The sequence below is a fragment of the Oncorhynchus tshawytscha genome, linkage group LG03, assembly GCF_018296145.1.
Source record: "Oncorhynchus tshawytscha isolate Ot180627B linkage group LG03, Otsh_v2.0, whole genome shotgun sequence".
In the NCBI taxonomy this organism is placed as follows: domain Eukaryota; kingdom Metazoa; phylum Chordata; class Actinopteri; order Salmoniformes; family Salmonidae; genus Oncorhynchus; species Oncorhynchus tshawytscha.
The window spans coordinates 51,584,370-51,610,004 of NC_056431.1; the positions used below are offsets into that span (position 1 = coordinate 51,584,370).

At 43.8% G+C, this 25,635-nt stretch overlaps 1 protein-coding gene across 5 annotated transcripts in view; it reads left to right on the forward strand.

Moving 5' to 3' along the window:
* LOC112224267 (semaphorin-5B) overlaps window positions 1-25,635 on the forward strand; it is a 202,061-nt gene that overhangs the window by 120,105 nt on the left and 56,321 nt on the right. For all 5 annotated transcript variants that reach the window (XM_042319451.1, XM_042319446.1, XM_042319462.1 and 2 more), the window contains 4 exons: window positions 10,994-11,279; window positions 20,943-21,078; window positions 22,181-22,391; window positions 22,669-22,876. In XM_042319451.1, coding sequence (XP_042175385.1) covers window positions 10,994-11,279; window positions 20,943-21,078; window positions 22,181-22,391; window positions 22,669-22,876 — 841 coding nt within the window. The remainder of the gene's footprint in view (window positions 1-10,993; window positions 11,280-20,942; window positions 21,079-22,180; window positions 22,392-22,668; window positions 22,877-25,635) is intronic.

Sequence of the window (25,635 nt, forward strand, 5' to 3'; positions counted from 1 at the left end):
ATATCCCTGTTGCTGACACCAAGTTTTTTTAACTGAATGCACCTCCAAAATACATCCTGACTCATGCAGAAAAAAGACAAACCTTCCAGAGACGGTGCTTCTCAGCTGCAATAATTCAAACACAGCAGCCACACAGTTCTTGGCTTCACAGAGTAGGGGGAGGAAGGAGAAGAAAAGGGGAAGAAAATGGGAGAGAGGAAGTGTGAGTAGGTAGAGGTAGACACCACAGTGGTAGACCAGGAGAGAGGAGAGACACTCAGGAGTCAATGAATGGAGTAAGAAGGGGAAGAAAGGGAGGAGAGGAAAGGTGAGGCTTCATTAGTTGGCCAGGCAGAGGAGACGGGGGACAAAGAGGAAAAGGGGGTAGGAGGCTAGAGAAGAGAAGTAAGACTCAGTAGGAGGAGACAGAAGGAGAAATGGGGTGAGAGGAAAGGTAGGAGATAGTGGTATACAGGTATACAGGCCAGGCACAGGAGAGGTGACATACTCAGAGACTCAGAAGGCAGTGAGCAGTGTAATTATTCCTCGCGTCAGGGAGAGGGTGAAATTACAGCGTGCTGCATGCTTCATGCTACACAGGGCTCTCTTCTGACAGTGTGTGTGTCTGAGGTGTGTGTGTTGGGGAGGTGGGCTTTACCGAAGCCTCTCTAGCAAGCGAGTGAGGGAGCAAGCAAGGGAGGGAGGAGTGGAGAGGCGAAGAGAGTGCTCTGCTCATCAGCATAATCACAGCTAGTTGCAGACAGACAGGCAGATAGACACTACACCACTCACTTTAGTTACACACCACCTTTTCTTTCCGTTCCCTCAGCCCACCTAAAAATACACACAGCCTCTTGGGGCAAAGCTCCATTTTCTTCCTCCAGAGTCTTGAGCTGGATCGAGCAACCTCAGAGGAGACTGAGTGAGAATTAAAATCTCATTTCTAGTCATAAGCCTCCCCAGTTAGGGGGATTCACAAACAAACAGACAGAATAGAACAGAGGGGGTTCTGAATCTAATCAATCTGTTCTTTATTGGATTGGGACCTGCCAGGTACTGACCAACTGTTTTATTATAAATGAGAATGAAGTGGGGTGCCTGGGGAGCATTGAGGATGTAGAAGTCCCTAAAGAACACAGGCAGGCAGGCAATAATCTCCTCTCCCTCTTTCCCTCTCTCCCTCTCTCCCCTCTCTCTCTCTCTCTCTCTCTCCCCTCTCCCTCTCTCTCTCTCTCTCTCTCTCTCTCTCTCAAATTCAAAGCACTTTATTCAATTCAATGCAAATGGAACAGACAATAATCAAAATGTAATTAAACAAGGTAAAACATTAGTGAACATTGCACTCACATAATATTTAAAAAAATATATAGACATTTCAAATGTTACAACACTGTACATGGGCAATAATTATATTATTGCCAATGTACAGTGTTGTAACAATGTGCAAATAGTTGAAGTACGAAAGGGAAGATAAATACATGTTATATTTACAATGCTCCACTGTTTGCCCTTTTCTCATGGCAACGGGCCACAAATATTGCTGCTGTGATTGCACACTGCGGTATTTTTCCTAACAGATATGGGAGTTTATCAATGTTTGATTTGTTTTCAACTTCTTTGTGGGTCTGTGTGATCTGTGGAAAATATGTGTCTCTAATGTGGTCATCCATTTGGCAGGAGGTTAGGAAGTGTAGCTCAGTTTACACCTCATTTTGTGGAATAGCATTCTAGATTGCGCTGTTATTTTTGTTGATTCTTACCATTGGTTCAAATAGTTATCTTTTTGCTTTTTCATAATTTGGTTGGGTCTAAATGTGTCTGTCCTGTGGCTCTGTGGTGTCTGTTTTTGTTTGTGAACAGAGCCCCAGAACTAGCTGGGTGAGGAGACTCTTCTCTAGGTTAATCTGTGTAGGTGAGGGCTTTGTGGTGGAATGTGTGGGCATTGCTTCCTTTTAGGTGGTTGTAGAATTTAGCAGGTATAGTCCTAATTCTGCTCTGTTTGCATTACACAAAGTATACTTTGGCAGAATTCTGCATGCAGAGTCTCAATTGTGTGTTTGTCCCATTTCATGAATTCTTGGTTGATGAGTGGACCCCAGACCTCACAACCATACAGGGCAATGGGTTTGATAACTAATATAAGTATTTTTACCCAGATTCTAATTGGGATGTTGAGTTTTATGTTCCTTTTGATGGCATAGAAGGCCCGTCTTGCCTTAACTCGTTCACAGCCTTGTGGAAGTTACCTGTGGTGTTGATGTTTAGGCCGAGGTAGGTGTAATTCTGGGGCAACAGTGTCTAGTTATAGTTTGTAAGTTTGTATTTGTTGTCTTGGCTATTGGACCTTTTTTGGAAAAACATTATTTTTTTGTCTTACTGAGATTCACTGCCAGGGCCCATGTCTGACAAAATCTGTGCAAAATATCAAAGTGCTGCTGTAGGCCCTTCTTGGTTGAGTCCGTAGGGTGAGGCCGGGTGAGGTGCTGCAGACTGTTCTAGTGCCCTCAGCAATTCAGTGATATACAGTGCCTTTGTAAATTATTGAAACTCATTGACTATTCCCACATTTTGTTACGTTAAAGTTTTATTCTACAATGGATTAAATAAAAAAATGTCCTCAGAAATCTACACACAATACCCCTTAATGACAAAGCGAAAACATATATATATATTTTTTTACAGAAATATCTTATTTACATAAGTATTCACACCCTTTGCTATGAGACTCGAAATTGAGCTCCGGTGCATCCTGTTTCCATTTATCATCCTTGAGATGACAGTGCATGTCAGAGCAAAAACCAAGCCATGAGGTTGAAGGAATTGTCCATAGAGTTCCGAGACAGGAATGTGTCGAGGCACAGATCTGGGGAAGGGTACCAAAAAATGTCTGCAGCGTTGAAGTCCCCAAGAACATAGTGGTCTCCATCATTCTTAAATGGAAGAAGTTTGGAACCACCAAGACTCTTCCTAAAGTTGGCCACCTGTCCAAACTGCGCAATCGGGGAGAAGGGCCTTGGTCAGGGAGGTGACCAAGAATCTGATGGTCTCTCTGACAGAGCTCTGGAGTTCCTCTGTGGAGATGGGAGAACCTTCCAGAAGGACAACCATCTCTGCACCACTCCTCAGTAAAATGCTCACACCTACAGACTCTCAGACCATGAGGAACAAGATTCTCTGGTCTGATGAAACCAAGATTGAACTATTTGGCCTGAATGCCAAGCGTTACGTCTGGAGGAAACCCTACGGTGAAGCATGGTGGTGGCAGCATCATGCCGTGGGTATGTTTTTCATCGGTAGGGACTGGGAGACTAGTCAAGATTGAGGCAAAGATGAATGGAGAAAAGTACAGATAGATCCTTGATGAAAAACTGCTCCAGAGCGAAGGTTCACCTTCCAACAGGACAACGTCCCTAAGCACACAGCCAAGACAATGTAGGAGTGGCTTCGGAACAAATCTTAATGTCCTTGAGTGGCCCAGCCAAAGCCCGGACTTGAACCCGATCGAACATCTCTAAAGAGACCTGAAAAGGGCTGTGCTGCAACACTCCCCATCCAACCTGACAGAGCTTGAGAGGATCTGCAGAGAAGAATGGGAGAAACTCCCCAAATACAGGTGTGCCAAGATTGTAGCGTCATACCGAAGAAGACTCGAGGCTGTAATTACTGCCAAATGTGTTTCAACAAAGTATTGAGTAAAGGGTCTGAATACTTATGTCTAAAAAACTGTTTTTGCTTTGTCATTATGGGGTATTGTGTATAGACTGATGAAGGGAAAAACAATTTAATCTATTTTAGAATAAGGCTGTAACGTAACAAAATGTGGAAAAAGTCAAGTGGTCTGACTACTTTCCGAAGGCATTGTATTTGTTGAAGATGGTGGGGCTCAAGCTGCATCCCTGTCTCACCACACAGCCCCGAGGAAAGAAATATGTGTGTTAATTGCCCATTTTATCTGCACACTTGTTGTCTACATTGATTTAATAATGTTGTATGCTCCCCCCCAACACCGCTTTCCATCAATTTGTATAGCAGACCCTCATCCAAAAATGAGTCACAAGCTTTTTTGAAATCAACAAAGCATGAGAATATTTTGTTTTGTTTTGTTTGTTTGTCAATAAGGGTGTGCAGGGTGTATATGTGGTCTGTCGTACGGTATTTTGGTAAGAAGCCAATTTGACATTTGCTCAGGACATTGTTTTCACTGAGAAAAGAGTCTGCTGTTGATGATACTGCAGAGGATTTTTCCAAAATTATTCCACTGTATTTATCTGGGTCAAAAAAAAATTCACTTTTGTGGATTGGTGTGATCCGGCCTTGGTTCCAAATTTTAGGAAAGATGCCAGAGCTGAGGGTAATGTTTAAGAATAGCCCATTTGAATTTGTGGTCTGTATATTTTATCCTTTTGTCTAGTATACCATCAACACCATAGTCCTTTTTGGGTTGGAGGGTTTGTATTTCTCTCTCTCTCTCTGCATCCTGGGAGTGTTGGTGCATGTTGGGAATTGTATGAGTGAGTGTGAGTGGTGTCTGTAGTTAGATCGCCTCTGTTTTCTTTTCCTTTCTTGGTAGTTTTCCTTTTTCTATGCATGATTGAGTATTTTTGTGTTTCAGTGGTAGAATTAGGTATATTGTAGTTCTAGTTGGAATTGCCACTGTTTTGGTGGATATGGCGACCCACATGGGGATGCCATCCCTGTCACTTCGGCATGGCTTCAGGTGTGTTACTGAAGCTACTGTCACTGTGGAGGAGTTTCTGGTCACCGTAGGAGAGAAGGTAGGCTATGAAAATGTTGCTTATGTTGGATGAATAAAGCAATGGTGTTTTTTGTTAAAGAAGAGCGTCTTGTCGATCGGATGGTTGTGCATGCCGTACTTCTTAAATGTATGTTTATTTAAGTTACTCCGCTTTTTCTCCATCTACAAAGGTTACGATTTTGAATGTACCGCCGTTTATTCCCAATGAGCTATTGGAGATGAGAGATGTTTTACACATTTATAAACTCTCTGATGTGAATGTGGGTTTGCTTTCTTTGGATCAGGAGAAAGCTTTTGACCATCTGGACCACCAGTACTTGATCAAAACAGTGAAAGCCTTTTGGGGATGTTTTTTTGTCTTGGATGAGTCTGCTGGGGCCTCATGTATGGTGAAGGTGGGGGTGGTTTGAGCTGACCCTTTCCCGTCCATAGGAGTATTAGGCAGGGATGCCCAATTTCAGGACAGTCTTGTCTGGCAATTGAACCAGTGTTTTGTTTTTTAAAAGTGAGGCTTACTGGTTTCTCTGTGCCAGGGGTTATGAAGGGTCCCACAATAGCACTGTCTGCATATGCAGATAACGTGTCAGTTTTTATTACAGGGGTTGAGGATGTTATGGTTCTCTCAAATGCTCTAAAGGTGTACAAGGAGGCCTCCTCAGCTAGAGTTAATCGGGAATAGAGTGATTTCCTGTGGGCAGGTCAGCTTCAAATAGGAACCACTCCATGGTTACCAGGGGGGCTTCAGTGTGGCAGAGATGGGATGAAGACTGGGATTTATTCTAGAATCTGATGTCTTTCAAAAAAATGACTGAGAAAGTGTGTGCCTGATTGTCTAGGTGGAAATGGGTTCTAGCCCAGCTGTCTTATAGGGGAAGTGTGCTGGTAGCCAATAACCTAACCAACCGCCTCTACCCCGTGGCACAGACTAATGAGTTTACAGACACCAGGGGGCCTGATAAAAGAGCTTCGGAGGACCCTTGTCAATTTTTTCTGGTCTGGACAACATTGGATTAAAGCTGCAGCCCTGTACCTGCCACTGCACGAGGGTGGGTAATGCCTGGTGGACATTTCTTCTAGGGTCATGGCTTTCTGGCTTCAAGCAGCCCAGAGACTGTTGTACAGTTATGGTTCTAGCTGAGTTGATACAAATCAAATCAAATTTTATTTATCATATACACGTTTAGCAGATGTTATTGCGGGTGTAGCGAAATACTTGTGTTTCTAGCTCCAACAATGCAGTAATATCTAACAATTAACAACAATACACATAATACACACAACCTAAAAGTAAAAGAATGGAATTGAGGAATATATAAATTCCTAAATTCCTACAGCCTACACATTGATGAGGAGAGCGGGCTGTTTGGGCTTAGACAAGCACCTTTTCCTCTTAATAAGGGTCTGACCCTTTTTTTCAAATTTCGCCTAAAATGACATACCCAAATCTAACTCTAGCTCAGGACCTGAAGCAATGATATGCATATGCTTGATACCATTTTTTTTAAACACTTTGAAAATTGTGGCAATCTCAAATTAATGTAGGAGAATATAACACATTAGATCTGGTAAAAGATAATACAATGAAAAAACATGTTTATTTTTTTTCATCATCTTTGAAATGCAAGAGAAAGGCCATGATATTATATTGCAGTTTAGGCGCCTTTTAGATTTTGGCCACTAGATGGCAGCAGTGTGTGTACAAAGTTTCAGATTGATCCAGTGTAGCATTGCAATACTGGACAATATTTTGTCTCTGCCCAAATGTGATCCATTTTCAAGTACATAACTACAGAGAACATACAAAAATGATATGGTAATACAAAATTTAAGTTTACACACTCACCGGGAATGCCATACATGATGGATCTTTAGCTTATACACTAACTTTCACACATCTAGATTGCCAGGCAGGGTGGGTGTGGAGCCAGAGACTGCAGGGGTTCAAACTGAATATATTTGAATATAAAAATTGATTTTATCAAACAAAACTATGCTACATTTGATCTCTGGGACCCTCAGGATGACAAATCAGAGCAAGATTACTGAATGTAAGTACATTATTTACCTTCAGAGGTGAATGTATCAAACAAGTTGCTGTAAAAGTTTTTTGTTGTTGTGCACTCTCCTCAAACTATAGCACGATATTTTTTAACTGTAATTGCTACTGTAAATTGGAAAATGCAGTTAGAGAATTTAAGCTTTCTGCCCATATAAGACCAGTCTATGTCCTGGAAAGTTTGCTGTTACTTACATCGTCATGCTAATCACATTAGCGCACGTTAGCTCAACCGTCCTGGTATAGGGACACTGATCCCGTAGAGGTTAAAGCTAGAGGGGGTGATTTGTCTGACCTGACTCCATTCTATGAGTCTGTTATGCAGGCTTGGAGAGTTTTCGACATGTCCCGTAAGGCCGGCACACCACTAGGGATGTGGCTTTTTGAAGAGACTCTTTTTTTATAACAATGTCATCCAATCCCGTGCTAAGAGTTCAGCCAGCCTACGTTCATGTCTGTTAGGTGTGGGGTGTACCATGCTGAGTCATCTGATGCTGAGCAGTAGCAGATTGTTGGAGGAGCTGGGAGAAAGAGCGGGGATCCGATCATCTTGCCTACTGTGAAAGGTCGTAGCTGAGGTCTGCGACTCCTTGCCAGTACTTCATCGGCAGTATGTGACTGATACTTCCAACTCTGATTGATTTACGGAGGGTCTGGATTATGTGTTCCCTGCGCTGAATGTAAGTGCTGCAGTGGGGTCATTCAAGAAGGACATGGGTATTCTGTTTTCCTTCGACACCCCGGAGCTGGGGGAGTTCAATGCGGTGGGAAAGAAGGCCACATACATAATGTGTGTAAAAGTGTCCCCTGCTTCTTCCCTGGAAGGGGTAAAGTCGACGAGGTGGTCGGATGTGTTGGTCAAGGTGCCTCCCCAAAAGGCTGTTGGCGGTCTTTATATAAACTGCCTATTGATAAGAGGACAGCTGACCTCCAATGGAGGATAATACATGGAGCTATAGTCACCAACATGCATCTGGTACACCTGGATCCAACTGTTGGGGTGGGGTGTCCATTCTGAAACTCTGGCACATCTGTGTACCAGGTTGGTCGGGATGATTTGACCTGATCACTACTTGGTTCTCAGCTCTGGGAGAGGTTTTCTCTTCCCAACTGTTTATATTTGGGCCAAAGTACAGGTTTAGTCAAAGGGGTGTGGTGTTCTTACTTAACCTTTCTGGCGCAGGTGTTCCGCTAGCAACCCACCTTGACAACATCCGGTGAAATTGCAGAGCCCCAAATTCAAAATACAGAAATAGTCATAATAAACATTCATAAAAAATACAAGTGTTATACATCGGATTAACTTCTTGTTAATCCAGCTGCTTTGTCAGATTTCAAAAAGGCTTTACGGCGAAAGCATACCATGCGATTATCTGAGGACAGCGCCCCGCCTACAAAAGCATACAAACATTTACAACAAAGTAAAGTAATTATAAAAGTCAACAGAAAGGAAAAACAACGAAGGGCGCGCACTCGGTCAGGCGGGCACTCGGTCAGGCGCGCAAACCAGCTCTGCATTCTTCCTCAGTCCACAGACAGAAAGGTCTCATTCATCTTCATTTTTCAGAAAACAAGCATGAAACAATGTCTAAAGACTGTTAACATCTAGTGGAAGCCATATGAACTGCAATCTGGGTCTTAACCCATTATATACTCTATAGGCATTCAATTGATAATACCCACATCAAAAAAATGCCACTTCATGGATGGATTTTCCTCAGGTTTTCACCAGCCATATCAGTTCTGTTATACTCACAGACATTATTTTAACAGTTTTGGACTCTTTAGAGTGTTTTCTATCCAAATCTACTATTTGCATATCCTTGCTTCTGGGCCTGAGTAACAGGCAGTTTACTTTGGGCACGCTTCTCATCCAGACGTCAAAATTCTGCCCCCAAGCCATAAGAAGTTTTAACTTAGTGTCAGGGGCAGCTAAATTAGCAATCTGGAAGATGAAAGAGCAGTATTCGGGGACAGGCTTCTGTGGACATGGTGGGTATGATGGAGGAGATGTTGGCAGCAAGACAAGAGGGTTGAGTTTGCCTATTATAAACTGGTTAATGACATTGGGCTGTTATGAGCATATGGGGTATTCAGTAGTTGTTGTGTTAAGTTACAGTGGAGGAAAATTTGGTGTTGTGTTTTTAATTGATGTTTAGCCATTGATGTTTGAGTGTTTATTGTGTTGTGGGTTCCCAGACCTAAAGTTTTTTTTTAAACTCGCTCTCTCTCTCTCTCTCTTGCTCTCTCTCCTCCTCCTCTTCCCCATGGTCAGACACGTGGCTGTGTGTGAGTTACAGCCCTCAATCAGACTGTGTGGAGATTGAACAATCTGTTTGTTGGATTGACGCCCACACACATTACGCAGCCTAAACATGTATATTATACTGTATCGACTGTGTATAGAGTATTAGCTCATTCAAATGCCACCTCTGACAGCAACCGGGCCGTGTGTGTGTGTGTGTTCGTGCGTGCGCGCGCGTGCGAGTGTGTGTGTGTCTGACAGCCATGGGGAAGCAGTAGTGTTAATATACGCTGAAGCCTTTTTCCTGGCTTCTCTCTCTCTGTGGTAATTATCTAGGACCCAGCAGGAGGTCTGGTGAAACAGTACCACACGCGCACACACACACACCTTCATTTACATGGCTGTAAGCATCGGTTAGCTGACTGAACTGGAGAACTCAGTCCTCCATTAAACAGTATCATGAAGAGCCAGGTTAGGGAGGTAATGGTAGATTTGTCATGATAGCTTATCAGAAATGGATTACATGATTTGACATGGATTACATTACATGTAATTATTTACAGCAAAGCTGTGGGTTGTAACATGGCTCCCCATGCTGGCATGTTAACATTAAGCTTACCCTAGAGACAATGATCAAACAGTGCGATAAAACATATGGAGAAAGCAAACTATAGGATAAGAATAATGGGACAGTGGATGAAGCTACAGCTGACAATATTATTTTTTTTGGTTAACATTTTATTTTGTCCCATCTATAGATGCTCCACTAACTATCAATGGACTATCATTAACCTGTCAATGCATGTCTTTGGACTTGCAGCAGGGAAGCATCTGTAGATATCACCAAACATTGTGCTATTTGGTAAACTAGTCCGTCTCTACCACCATTTCACCCATTCCTATTTGCTGCCCCCAGCTACTACCCGCAGTTGTTTTTTTATGAGTGTTCTGAAATGGAATTATGCGTTCTGTTATTGCTTCTGATGCTGTTTCCATTCCTGCTGACCGCCTGCGTTCTCCTATAATCTCATTCTCTTAAAAGGTAGTGCTGGCCCCCGGGGCACTTATCATCATGACTGTTTGCAGGTTAATATCTACGCTCTCTGCTCCGTATCCAAGCTGTCCGTTTGTGTGAGTGTGTGTGTGTTTGATATCCCTGAGAATGAATGTTACCTTAGGGAAAGCAGCATCGACTGCACATACTGTGTTGTTCTCACAGCCTCACTGCTTCTCTAGTCATGAACAATCCTCCTCTACATTATAACTCTACAGGGGAGAAGGCATGCCACTGGTTATCACATCTGGGTTCAAATAGTATTTAACACATTTCAAATGCTGTCATTGAGTGTTTGTTTGAGCCCGAATTGAATGCCAGATGGGCAGAGTTTGCGCTTTTGGAATTAAACCATTGGTTCCAATTTGTCCAGGCATGCTCAATAAAGCATATTTTAAATGTTGTTTGAACCCTGCTATGTCTGCTGTTAATGTGTTCAGTGTTGGGACTGAGGCTAACCCGTGTCTGTAATAATAACAACTCACAACAGGGAGACTGTTTGATTGGCCTTACCATGTAGTGTTTCTGAGCACCAACTAGAATGGATGATGAAGTCACAGTCTATATTGATTTTGTTCCACTCATCGAGTGCATTAGTCTCATGTCTTTACCACATCAAGATTGATCATGTGTTCTGGCAATTTACAGATGGAGGAATGAATGCAGTGTATGTTTTATAGGATGACTGTGACTAATGAATGTATCTCCCAGGATGACTTTATTACCAACATGACTGGACACATTCATTCGTCAGTATAAACTAGCATGACATTAAGAATCATCCCCTATGGCTGCATGGACTCTAATGCTCTCTCTGACTTTGTCTCCTCTTCCCCTATGCCCTTCTTCCTCTCCTTCTCTGTCCCCTCCCCTCCTCCCTTGTCCTCTCCTCCTCTTCCTCAGAGCCCCATTTCATCTCAGCCTATGATGTGGGACTCTTCACATTCTTCTTCCTGCGTGAGAACGCTGTGGAACACGACTGTGGGAAGACCGTCTACTCCCGGGTGGCCCGCGTCTGTAAGAACGACATCGGAGGGCGGTTCCTACTGGAAGACACCTGGACCACCTTCATGAAGGCCAGGCTGAACTGCTCGCGCTCCGGAGAGTTCCCCTTCTACTATAATGAGCTGCAGAGCACCTTCTATCTGCCTGAACAAGACCTCATCTACGGGATATTCACCACCAATGTGTGAGTGATGAGTAATAGTCTTCTTATGCAAGACACACACACACACTCAGGAAAACACACACACACACACGCACTCATGTACAGGTGCAGTAACCACGCACGCACCCTCTCCCTCCCACCCCCACGCAAACTCCATTACTGCAGTTTTCAGGCCTAATGATTATCATTATTCAGCATTCACTTCTTGAGAACACTTAAGCTGTGTTTGAATACTCATACTAACTGCACTAGCCATACAATTTATGACATAAATTGATTATATAGTATGCGTATTGGTCATATTATGGGTATAGTTAGTATGCCAAAATTTCCCGGATGTCGTGCTACATTCGCCAGAATACGAAGTATACAAACAGTGGACACTATTTCCATGCTTTTAGTGCCCATAATGCAATTCTTCAGAAAATGGGTTGAGGGTTCAGATTTTTTTTCAGATTTGAAGAAAATGGCATAAAATATGCAGCCAAAATCCAACGAGAAAGGATACAAATACAAATAAATATTACTTTAACTAATTATGATGTTAAGAATGTTAATGTTAAGAAACTGTTGAGCAAATAAGTTACCTTACACGTTATGTTGGCTGACAATTTGTTAGCTATGCTATCCTTACAAACAGTGGTGGAAAAAGTATCCAATTGTCATACTCAAGTAAAAGTGAGTCACCCTGTAAAATACTACTTGAGTAAAAGTCTTAAAGTATTTGGTTTTAAATATACTTAAGTATCAAAAGTAAATGTAATCGCTAAAATATACTTAAGTACTTTACACATCTGCTTACAAACCACATAGCATATCATTACAGCAGTAGGTACCGGTATGTTAGCATGCTAGCTAATGTTAGTTGGCTACTATTACATCAAAATTGCCAGTATATTAACGAAATGCTATCTAACTAACTTCCCAAAGTTTATTGACTTGATTATCCCTGTCATTCTTAACTAAGTGGTATAGTCATTGTGCATTCTCAATGGACATTTGGGTGCTTTCGTAAATTCGCTCTGGCTATCTACTCCGATTTCAGAGCACTCTCGTCTGAGTGTACCAGAGCGCAGGATAACTGATGAATTTACGAACGCTCAACAGCCGTTGAATATGGTCGGTGTCAGTAAACGTTGGCAAAAAAAGGCGTAATAAAATTGTTGCCAGCAGCACAGTTACAGTCACCAACGCTCTTGATAACATGAAAATTGCCTAACCAGCTCTGCTAGGGCGAGTAAAATAGTCAGAGTGAGGTGTCCTCTCATTTGTGTCTGGAAGTAGCTAGCAAGTTAGCCAGTTAGCTTGGGTGCTTGACTGCAGTTGTAAGGTCAGAACACTCGAATCAACACTACTGCCAGTGTGCTCTGAACGCTCCAAGAGCGAAACACTCTGAATTTACAAACGGGCAATCTGACAACACTCTGAATTTACGAACGCTCAGATTGAATTTAAGAACACACCTGAAGTCGTAAAATGTCTAGCTAGTAATTTGTTATGCTAACAAGCTAGCAAGAGGTTGAATAGCAACAGCATCAACTTCCGGTAGACAGGCGAAGCGATAGTACGCTCAACTGAAAGGATAACGTTCCTTTACAGAATACTAAAATGAACTAATAGTATGTAGTTTTTACTCATTAAGTATGTATTATGCAGTATGTTAGTATGTCATTGACTGGGCTGTAGTGGAGCAGGTTGAGAGCTTCAAGTTCCTTGGCGTCCACATTACCAACAAACTTACATGGTCCAAGCACACCAAGACAGTCGTGAAGAGGGCAAAACCTATTCCCCCTCAGGAGACTGAAAATATTTGTCATGGGTCCGCAGATCCTCAAAATGTCCTACAGCTGCACCATCAAGAGCATCCTGATGGGTTGCATCACTGCCTGGTATGGCAACTGCTCGGCCTCTGACTGCAAGGCACTACAGAGGGTAGTGCGTACGGCCCAGTACCTCACTGGGGCAAAGCTTTCTGCCATCCAGGACCTCTATACCAGGCGGTGTCAGAGGAAGGCCCTAAAAATTGTCAAAGAGTCCAGCCACCCTAGTCATGGACTGTTCTCTCTGCTACTGCACGGCAAGCGGTACCGGAGCGCCAAGTCCAGGTCCAAGAGGCTTCTAAACATCTTCTACCCCAAGACATAAGACTTCTAAACATCTAACCAAATGGCTACCCAACCTATGCCCCCCCCTATTTTAAACTGCTTCTACTCTCTGTTATTATCTATGCATAGTCACTTTAATAACTCTACCTACATGTACATATTACTTCAATTACCTCGACTAACCGGTGCCCCCTCACATTGACTCTGTACCGGTACCCCCTGTATATAACCTTGCTATTGTTATTTTACTGCTGCTCTTTAATTACTTTCTATTTATTTTCTTTTATTGTATTTTTCTTAAAACTGCATTGTTGTTTAAGGGCTTGTACGTGAGCATTTCACTGTAAGGTCTACCTACACCTGTTGTATTCGGCGCATGTGACAAATCAAATTTGACTTGATTTGATTAGTATGAGTATTCGAACACAGCTTTAGCCTGATTTGAGCAAGTGAGGCAGAGTAAGGCATTACACATTCTACCTGCACTAATGAGAATTGGGATGGTTAAAGGAAGGAATCTGTGGTTGTTTTCCAAATGGTACCCTATTTCCTACATACAGTGCCTTGCGAAAGTATTCGGCCCCCTTGAACTTTGCGACCTTTTGCCACATTTCAGGCTTCAAACATAAAGATATAAAACTGTATTTTTTTGTGAAGAATCAACAACAAGTGGGACACAATCATGAAGTGGAACGACATTTATTAGATATTTCAAACTTTTTTAACAAATCAAAAACTGAAAAATTGGGCGTGCAAAATTATTCAGCCCCCTTAAGTTAATACTTTGTAGCGCCACCTTTTGCTGCGATTACAGCTGTAAGTCGCTTGGGGTATGTCTCTATCAGTTTTGCACATCGAGAGACTGACATTTTTTCCCATTCCTCCTTGCAAAACAGCTCGAGCTCAGTGAGGTTGGATGGAGAGCATTTGTGAACAGCAGTTTTCAGTTCTTTCCACAGATTCTCGATTGGATTCAGGTCTGGACTTTGACTTGGCCATTCTAACACCTGGATATGTTTATTTTTGAACCATTCCATTGTAGATTTTGCTTTATGTTTTGGATCATTGTCTTGTTGGAAGACAAATCTCCGTCCCAGTCTCAGGTCTTTTGCAGAGTCCATCAGGTTTTCTTCCAGAATGGTCCTGTATTTGGCTCCATCCATCTACCCATCAATTTTAACCATCTTCCCTGTCCCTGCTGAAGAAAAGCAGGCCCAAACCATGATGCTGCCACCACCATGTTTGACAGTGGGGATGGTGTGTTCAGGGTGATGAGCTGTGTTGCTTTTACGCCAAACATAACGTTTTGCATTGTTGCCAAAAAGTTCAATTTTGGTTTCATCTGACCAGAGCACCTTCTTCCACATGTTTGGTGTGTCTCCCAGGTGGCTTGTGGCAAACTTTAAACAACACTTTTTATGGATATCTTTAAGAAATGGCTTTCTTCTTGCCACTCTTCCATAAAGGCCAGATTTGTGCAATATACGACTGATTGTTGTCCTATGGACAGAGTCTCCCACCTCAGCTGTAGATCTCTGCAGTTCATCCAGAGTGATCATGGGCCTCTTGGCTGCATCTCTGATCAGTCTTCTCCTTGTATGAGCTGAAAGTTTAGAGGGACGGCCAGGTCTTGGTAGATTTGCAGTGGTCTGATACTCCTTCCATTTCAATATTATCGCTTGCACAGTGCTCCTTGGGATGTTTAAAGCTTGGGAAATCTTTTTGTATCCAAATCCGGCTTTAAACTTCTTCACAACAGTATCTCAGACCTGCCTGGTGTGTTCCTTGCTCTTCGTGATGCTCTCTGCACTTTTAACGGACCTCTGAGACTATCACAGTGCAGGTGCATTTATACGGAGACTTGATTACACACAGGTGGATTGTATTTATCATCATTAGTCATTTTGGTCAACATTGGATCATTCAGAGATCCTCACTGAACTTCTGGAGAGAGTTTGCTGCACTGAAAGTAAAGGGGCTGAATAATTTTGCACGCCCAATTTTTGATTTGTTAAAAAAGTTTGAAATATCCAATAAATGTCGTTCCACTTCATGATTGTGTCCCACTTGTTGTTGATTCTTCACAAAAAAATACAGTTTTATATCTTTATGTTTGAAGCCTGAAATGTGGCAAAAGGTCGCAAAGTTCAAGGGGGCCGAATACTTTCGCAAGGCACTGTAGTTTACTACTTTTCCTATAGTGCATTACCCTATGGACCCTGATCAAAGGTAGTGGACTACATAGGGAATAGGGTGCTATTCGCGACACATCCTGTGTGTTACTGTACTGTGTGAGCTGTGCCCTGACTCATAAGCCTGGGTTACACAGACCATTGTTTAAGGAATGCGGTATCATTCACTAGAGGGAGAAATGAGTGTGAGCAGAACAGAAGATGCATCCACAATGTGGATGTTGCCCTTTTGTGGAAAAGAAAGAACATGAATGTGGTCCATAGGTGAAGAGGAAGTGAGAGAGTTTTGCCCTTTTCTGAAAGAAAGAAAATCTCACTGTGATGCTTTCACAGACTGAGGTTTTGGAGTGTGGAGTTGAGGGGTGTGGTATAGTACAGTTGTTGGTATTCAGATGTGTTCCATGCTCTGCTCTGCTGTGCTCTGCTCTCTCTCAGGGGAGAGGAATCATCCCCCTCGCCTTCTGCTGCTCTCACCTGTAAAGTTCTGACTCCCAGTAGGTGGCTGCTCTCCATCACTACCGGAGCTGAGGCTATCATTACTTCTCAGTACAGGACATATGTGCGTGGATGTGCATGTGTTTGTGTGTGTATCCCTCCCTCTTTCCCATTCCAATCTTTTGTCTCGGTCCCTATCTTTCTCCCAATCCCCCAGTCCCTCCCTAAAACTATTCTGAATAGTGTGATATCATAATGCAATCACAGGAAGCACTGTCTCCAACTGTCTGTGTTAAATTGAACATGGTCAAAGAACTCCCAGGAGTTTGAACTGTAAAACAGAACAGAGAGAGGGAGGGAGGGAGAGAATTAAGGGGGGAGTGAATGAGGAAGGTAAAGAGAGAGTTTGAGAGAGAGAGAGATATGCTGGTCTCCATCTGCATTTGCTTTTAGCAGCTGACTGGGTTTGCAATCATTATCTCGTCAGAGTAGTGAACTTAAGACCCTCAGAGCATGCTGAGGCCTTATAATTAACTCTGGACCTTATTGGCATCTCCCTCCCTCGTCCTTCCCTCTGTTACGGCCTCTGAGTGAGGCTTTACAGCATCTGTGTTTCTCACTTTGAAATGGGACTGTCACTGGCTAATGTTGAAAATCCTGAGCTGATTTCATTGCAATGGCTTTCTCCATATTTGGTATGCGTTCTGAATGAGCAGCTGGATGCTGCTGCAGGTGTTATCGTAGAAGAAGCTGATTGGCTCACACAGTGATCTGATTTGGCATGTCTCCTCAGTAACCTGGTAACCATGGTGTCCTGGCATGGTGTAATGTGTGTGTGCAGCTATCTGAAGGGTGATACATATTTTTGCCTGATTTTGCCAGATTTTTTTCTAAACTTTTTCCTTCACCTCAACATAATAACATCAAATGCACCTTGAAATGAGCTATATTCCCCCTGGAACATGTTGGGTAAGAATCAAATAGATATACTATTACTATGATTATTCGCTTTACTTTTACAAATTATTCTTTCAGCTAAAAATACTACTTCCAGGCACCTTTTTCTAGCATGTGCACAAGACAGTAATCTTTTGTACTGTATTGTAACATAGCTGCTGCTGTTTTATAGCTACCTGACTCAGTCTCCACTCGTCAAAGGGATTGTTTCAGACTATAGCATTGTAGCTCAGATACTGCATTGTTATGCAGTAAAAATATATATGGATGGGCATCCTGAGTGGCGCAGTGGTCTAAGGCACTGCATCGCAGTGCTACAGTAGCAGAGCCACTAGAGATCCTGGTTTGAGTCCAGGCTGTGTCGTAGCCGGCCGCGAACGAGAGACCCATGAGAGACCCCCAAACCCTTCCCCCAAAAAATTATAAAATAAAAAATAAATACATATGGATAATCTTAGCCTTACTTCATTTTCTGCTTGCTGCCTCCCTGCCTGTCGTACGGTACAGGGGATGCTGAGTGTGCTTTTTGTTTCTGCTGCGATGCAGGTATTCACTGAGGTTGGAAAAACATTTTGACCTTAACTGTGTCCCAAATTCCATAGGGCTCTTTTGAAAAGGAGTTCACTATATGGGGAATAGGGTACCATGTGGAACACACTTGATGTATTTTTTCTGGGTTTTTTTTCAATTGAGGTGAGGTGCACAGACTGCATTAGCTCCATATACCCTGCTGAGACTAGAGCCTGCCAATGATAGGCACAGCACATCTGTTACTGTGTGTGTGTGTGTGTGTGCATGCGCGCACTTGTGTGTAATTGTGTGTGTTAGAAAGTATTTTGGAATCCAGGTGTCTCTATGCCACACATACAGTGTGTATATATATACAGTGGAGAGAACAAGTATTTGATACACTGCCGATTTTGCAGGTTTTTCTACTAACAAAGCATGTAGAGGTCTGTAATTTTTATCATAGGTACACTTCAACTGTGAGAGATGGAATCTAAAACAAAAATCCAGAAAATCACATTTGTATGATTTTTAAGTAATTCATTTGCATTTTATTGCATGACATAAGTATTTGAGCTGTTGGCTGCTTTTCCTGTGGTCCAACTCGTCTCAAACCATCTGAATAGGGTTGAGGTCGGGTGATTGTGGAGGCCAGGTCATCTGATGCAGCACTCCTTCACTTTTTTGTCCTGTTAGGAAAAAAATGATAGTCCCACTAGGCGCGAACCAGATGGGATGGAGTATCACTACAGCATGCTTGTGGTAGCCATGCTGGTTAAGTGTGCCTTGCTTCACTGTGGGAACCACACATGCAGAGATCATCCGTTCACCTACAGTACTCTGCGTCTCACAAAAATACGTCAGTTAGAACCAAACATCTCAAATTTAGACTCATCAGACCAAAATACAGATGTCTACCAGTCTAATGTCCATTGCCTGTGACTCTTGGCCCAAGCAAGTCTCTTCTTCTTATTGGTGTCCTTTAGTAGTGGTTTCTTTGCAGCAATTCGACCATGAAGGCCTGACACACGCTGTCCCCTCTGAACTGTTGATGTTGAGATGTGTCTGTTACATGAACTCTGTGAAGCATTTATTTGGGCTGTATTCTGAGGTGCAGTTAACTCTAATGCACTTGTCCTCTGCAGTAGAGGTAAACACTGGGTCTTCCTTTCCTGTGGCGGTCCTCATGAGAGCCAGTTTCATCATAGCGCTTGATGGTTTTTGCGACTGCACTCGAAGAAACGTTCAAAGTTCTTCACATTGTATGCATTGACTGACCTTCATGTCCCAAAGTAATGATGGACTGTTGTGTCTCTTTGCTAATTTGAGCTGTTCTTGCCATAATACAGTATGGACTTGGTCTTTTACTATGTATGTATATCTTCTGTATACCACCCCTACTGTACCTTGTCACACAACTGATTGGCTCAAACGCATTAAGAAGGAAATATATTTCACAATTGTTTTGGTTACATGTTTCCATGTGTTATTTCATAGTTTTGATGTCTTCTGTTATTCTACAATATAGAAAATAGTAAAAATAAAGTATAGAACCTTGAATGAGTAGGTGTGTTTGGACTTTTGACTGGTACTGTATATATGGGCCATCTGGTGTGATGATGTGTATCATCCATGCTAGTCTGCTCTCTATGATTTATTATCATAGAAGCCTTCACCACTGAGCTCCACTGAGCATGTGCAGAAGCAGGCAATGGCTGTGTCCCAAATGACACCCTAATACCTATATAGTGTGACACGTTTGACTAGACCCTATGGGCCCTGGTCAAAAGTAGTGCACTGAATAGGGAATAGGATGCCATTTGGGATGAAGCAGTGTCACTTAGCTGCACTGAGCATGTGCAGAAAAATGACGAAGTCCAGTGGATGTTGTTGAAATCACCAGCTCTGGTTGGGCTCTTCTGCCTTTTTCTCCCATAACACTTTGCAGCCATAGGGGAACTGTACAATGACACAATAAAAACTGCTGTGTCATCCTGTCCGACTGGTTGGCTGGTGTGGTCAGGGACATCAACCTTTTACTCCCATAACACTGGCCATAGGGGAACACCAGCCAGCCAGCCACAGAGGAACAGTACCATGACACCACAGAAAGGGTTGTGTCATCTGTACCGACTGGCCGGCTGGTTTATGTAAGAACATGAAGGGCACTGTGGATTATATCTCCTCTGTATCCCTAGGCTACATCCCAAATGGCACTGTATTCCCTTTTTAGTTCACTACTTTTGACCAAGTCTAAAGCCCTGCTCTGCTCTCTACTTGGCTGCTGATTGCCCTTTTTGTGAGAGGAGCAGAGGAGGGACTGGGCTCGTGCTCCCTAAGCACTGCTTTCTGACACTATTTTTTCACTGTTCTCATCCCTCTCTTTCTCCCTCTCTTTCCCCTCCACATTAAGACATAAAGACACAATGAGCTGAGTGTGATTAAGAGGTTCTGTTTAATACCATAGGGACTGACTCATTGAGGGGAGGTTTTAAAATAGCCTAAATCTTTATTAACGGTTTAGACGTTAACAGTAACAATGGCTTCATTTGTAACTGTAACCACAGCCATGGTCACAACATAACACTTGGCTGCAGACTGCAGTCCCTGGGACACCACAGTGTCAGGGAGGCGGGGAGAGGGTGTATCTAGCTCTGTGGCTGTAGCCTGGTTAGTGGTTGTTGCAGCTAATTGTCTGTGGTTTTGTAAGTTGGGTTAGGTTGCTGGCTGCTCACCGCAGGAAGCACACTCACTCACCGCTGACAGTGTTAATGCATTTCTACAGAGCTCAATCGGATCTCCACGATGGTTGCTAGATACAAACCACTAAGGTGTATGGACAATACACGTATATACGTATATAAGGCATGTATGACATACAGTGTTCATACTGTTCTCTGTAAGAACATAACATATATAGAATTGTATAAAAGAAGAAAGTAACAAATGTCAAACCATACAGTGATTCTATAGGGCCCTATTGTATCGTACTCCTCACCATCCCCGTGCTACAGTATACCAGCCCATTTATGAGTGTGCTGGCATTTCATACAAAGGAAAGTATAGTAAAGTAGAGTTTATTGTACAGTAAAGTCTGTTCAGTGCAGTGAGTGTGTGTGTGCGAGGGGGGAGGGTGTATCTGTTTGTGTGTGTGTGTGTGTATCTTAATTCACTTTAGCAGTCTCATGACAATTGTGAAGCACAGACACAGCTTCCAGCAGAATCACACGGGCTATGTCTTTAATGCACCTGTAAAAGAAGGGACTGTTAGACAGTGTGGTGTACATAATGGATCAATTTGAGCTCTCAGTTAGAGAGACATATGAGCAACACTGTAACCTCTTTGTTCACTGGGTTTTTACCACTGGGTTTTTAACACTCTCTCTCTGTCCCTATTCTCCCCCCTCTCTTATTCTCTCTTTCCATCTCTCTCTCTCTTTCTCCTCTCTCCCTCTCCTCTCCTCGCCCTCTCTTTCTCTGTCCTACAGGAACAGTATAGCAGCGTCTGCAGTGTGTGCGTTTAACCTCAGCTCCATCACCCAGGCCTTCAATGGACCCTTCCGTTCCCAGGAGAACCCCCGCTCTACCTGGCTGCCCACCTCCAACCCCATCCCCAACTTTCAGGTACTGCCCACCACCAACCCCACCCCCAACTTCCAGGTACTGCCCACCCCCAACCCCTTCCCCAACTTCCATGTACTACCCAGCCCCTTCCCCAACGTCCAGTTACTGCCCACCACCAACCCCACCCCCAACTTCCAGGTACTGCCCACCCCCAACCCCTTCCCCAACTTCCATGTACTGCCCAACCCCTTCCCCAACTTCCAGGTACTGCCCACCCCCAACCTCTTCCCCAACTTCCAGGTACTGCCCACCCCCAACCCCATCCCCAACTTCCAGGTACTACCCACCCCCAATTTTCAGGTACTGCCAAAACATCTTCCCCAACTTCCAGGTACTACCCAACCTCTTCCCCAACTTCCAGATACTGCCAACCCCCAACCCCTTCCCCAAATGTCAAGTTCTGCCCACCCCCAACCCCTTTCCCAACTTCCAGGTACTACCCAACCCAACTCCATCCCCAACTTCCAGGTACTGCCCACCTCAACTCCATCCCCAACTTCCAGGTACTGCCCACCCCAACTCCATCCCCAACTTCCAGGTTAGTGCTGGTCTGGAGCAAAATCCTGCTCACCCTGCGTGTCCCCAGAAACAGGACTAACAGACTCTGCATCTAGGTGACACTGCATATAAGAACCAGGGATTATGCACCCCAAAGCCCACATCATTGACTTTTTAGCAATGCAACTGTAGCTTTATGAAGAAATTCATGTCATCCGGCATTTCAAAAGCATATTGTTGCTGTAGCTTGCCAGACACAGAGATGTTGTTTGCCAAACAACAATCATTACAGTGTAACAGTATTGTAAGTGTGAATAAGCGTGATTACTGGAGGAGCAAATAAGAAGGAAATGACCACAGGCAGAGGCATAGTATTGATTTATTCAAAGCAACAATGACTATTAAGATGAAGTATTATTCCTTTTCAGTAACTTCTTTTTTTCTCTCTCTCTCTTTCTCTTTCTTTCTTTCTTTCCCTCTGTCTTTCTTCACTCTTTCTCCTGTTCTCTCACTACTCTCTCGCACTCTCTCTCTCATCCCCCCCTTTCCCTCCCTCCCTGTCTGTCTCCCCCTTTCTCCCTTCCCTTCCCCCTCCCCTCCTCAGTGTGGTACCATAGATGACGACGGCGGTCCTAACGATGGTCTGACGGAGCGCAGCCTCCAGGACGCCCAGCGGCTGTACCTGATGAACGACGTGGTGCAGCCCGTCTCTGTGGACCCCTTGGTCATGCAGGATGACGTGCGCTTCTCCAGGCTGGTGGTGGACATCGTACAGGGTCACGACACTCTCTACCATGTCATGTACATTGGCACAGGTCAGTTGAGTTCAAAGGTCAGGGGTCAATCAATTAAATTGACTTATAAAGGAAAGGGCACATTAGCAAGGTAAATCTCCCTAGAAGGAAGAAACCTAGAGAGGAACCCGGCACGTTTCACTAGCTGTCCAGCCAAAGGATTTTCTATTGTCATATTATAGAGCTCTGAGTTTTTCCTAGCCACATGACCTGTATAGGAAAACCTCTTGACTCTAGGCTGTATACAGCACAATCAATGATTTCTCATCATCTTCTTCCTCCTCTCTTCTCCAATCAGAGTACGGCACCATCCTGAAGGCTCTTGCGACCACCAATAAGAGCCTTCAAGGGTGTTACCTGGAGGAGATCCAGCTCTTACCCGCTGGGGTGCAGGAGCCAATATTGAGCCTGCAGATCCTTCAAAGTGATAGGTCACTGTTTGTAGGACTCAACAACAAAGTTCTGAAGATCCCTCTGGAGAGATGCTCCAACTACAAGACTGAGATGTGAGTTTCTTACATTTTTCTGTTTTGTACAAGTGCAATAAAAGCCAAACTGGCCAACAAACCCAACCTTATGGAAGAGTACAGGTGAGCAAAAGCTGCAACTACAAGACTGAGACATGAATGTCTCAGACTGAGAATTATTCCACATTCTGCATGTCATCCCAGGGTTGTGGTCAGTGGTGTAGTGGATGGTAAACGCAAGTAGACACATCTTACCAACCTTTCGCGGGAAAAAACATTGAAAGTATAGGAAGCGTTACTTTTTTCTACATCACTGGTTGTGGTATATTACCATAGAAATGTACAGAGTGTTGTTTATTGCTTAATTATAGTCACTTGCCATGAGTATAAAGTGCTGGAATTATACCCGCCTGAGGAACTGACTGTGTAGTCTTATCTCTTGGGACTCGGTACTAATATATTCATTATTTGATGATACACTACCAAAACAATAACACGTTTAATATGTTGCAGTGTTGCTTTTAATTAACGAAGCAGTGTTTCTAACAAAGAGTGAGAACAGAGAAAGGAAGCCTTACTTTATCTTTTACTGTCTCTCTGATTCACGCTCGTTTAGTGGGAGACGTGTGGCTCAGACTCTGCCCTGCCTGACTCCTGCCAGTTCAATATGAGTCTCTGAGTGTGAGCTCTGCTCAATGCTCTGGCTGTCATCTCCAGAATAAGCTGCCTGATGGCTGCCTCTGTCGTTCATCGAAAACCTCCCCCCTCTCTCTCTCACGGCTGAGTGAGGAGGAGAAAAGCCTTCCCCTCTCTCTCTCCCTCTCTCTCCTCTCTGTTTGTCAGGCCTTATGCATTTCATCAATGCTTTCAATCAACTCTCTAGAGCTGCATCCATGCTTTGTCAGCTCGCTGTGCAATATACGCATGCGGGTGTGCATGAAGGGCAACCGACTGTATAGGAGATTGTTGTATGTGGAGGAGTGTGTATGTGTGTGTGTGTGTGTGTGTGTGTGTGTGTGTGTGTGTGTGTGTGTGTGTGTGTGTGTGTGCGTGTGTGTGTGTGTGTGGGTGGGTGGGGCTCATGCATATGATGAATCAGCTCGCTCCTTTCTCCATCACATGTCACCAGCGGTAACACACACACAGACGCGCACACACACACACTCACTCCTCTCCGTCAGGTACAGTGGTGAATACTAAACAAGGTGTGAGTGAGGAGATGTGAGAGCAGAGCGGAAGCCTCGGTAGCCAGGCCTATTTAAAACACAGTGGGGTGGAATAATCACACTGGGCTTCAAGGGCACAACAGGGGAACACTGTCCTTAATCCTGCATGCTGCCTTATATCTGCCAGCCTCAGTAGCAGACACAGTCAGTTGTCAGGGGACACAGAGAGAGAAAACCATGCAGAACTGCAAATATACATGACAGGTAACGGGCTGTCAATCACTGTGATTTATTGTGATATCTAAGGTCGGCTCAGAACATGTAGGAAAGTGTGAAGGGCCTATTATTCTTTAGTTTAGGCTTTTAGGAAATCTTATTCAAATAAAAGTTCATGCAGAATGCATACATTTCACAGCCATAGATACAGACACAAACAGGATTTACACAGAAATTGACATGGTTCTATTTTCTGTCTTTGCATATTGTTTGTCATTGCAATCCCAGGCTATTCTGTGTCTCAGCCCTCTGCCTCTGTGTTATTAAATCAGTCTGCAGGAGACAGTCCCAGGACAACAACACTCTGCCTCTGTGTTATTAAATCAGTCTGCAGGAGACAGTCCCAGGACAACAACACTCTGCCTCTGTGTTATTAAATCAGTCTGCAGGAGACAGTCCCAGGACAACAACACTCTGCCTCTGTGTTATTAAATCAGTCTGCAGGAGACAGTCCCAGGACAACAACACTCTGCCTCTGTGTTATTAAATCAGTCTGCAGGAGACAGTCCCAGGACAACAACACTCTGCCTCTGTGTTATTAAATCAGTCTGCAGGAGACAGTCCCAGGACAACAACACTCTGCCTCTGTGTTATTAAATCAGTCTGCAGGAGACAGTCCCAGGACAACAACACTCTGCCTCTGTGTTATTACATTAGTCTGCAGGAGACAGTCCCAGGACAACAACACTCTGCCTCTGTGTTACTACATTACATTAGTCTGCAGCCCCAGGACAACAGCACTCTGCCTCTGTGTTAATACAGCAGTCTGCAGGAGACAGTCCCAGGACAACAACACTCTGCCTCTGTGTTAGGATACAGCCCCAGGACAACAGCACTCTGCCTCTGTGTTAATACAGCAGTCTGCAGGAGACAGTCCCAGGACAACAACACTCTGCCTCTGTGTTATTACATTAGTCTGCAGGAGACAGTCCCAGGACAACAACACTCTGCCTCTGTGTTACTACATTAGTCTGCAGGAGACAGCCCCAGGACAACAGCACTCTGCCTCTGTGTTAATACAGCAGTCTGCAGGAGACAGTCCCAGGACAACGACACTCTGCCTCTGTGTTAATACAGCAGTCTGCAGGAGACAGTCCCAGGACAACAACACTCTGCCTCTGTGTTAATACAGCAGTCTGCAGGAGACAGTCCCAGGACAACAACACTCTGCCTCTGTGTTATTACATTAGTCTGCAGGAGACAGTCCTAGGACAACAACACTCTGCCTCTGTGTTACTACATTAGTCTGCAGGAGACAGCCCCAGGACAACAGCACTCTGCCTCTGTGTTAATACAGCAGTCTGCAGGAGACAGTCCCAGGACAACAACACTCTGCCTCTGTGTTAATACAGCAGT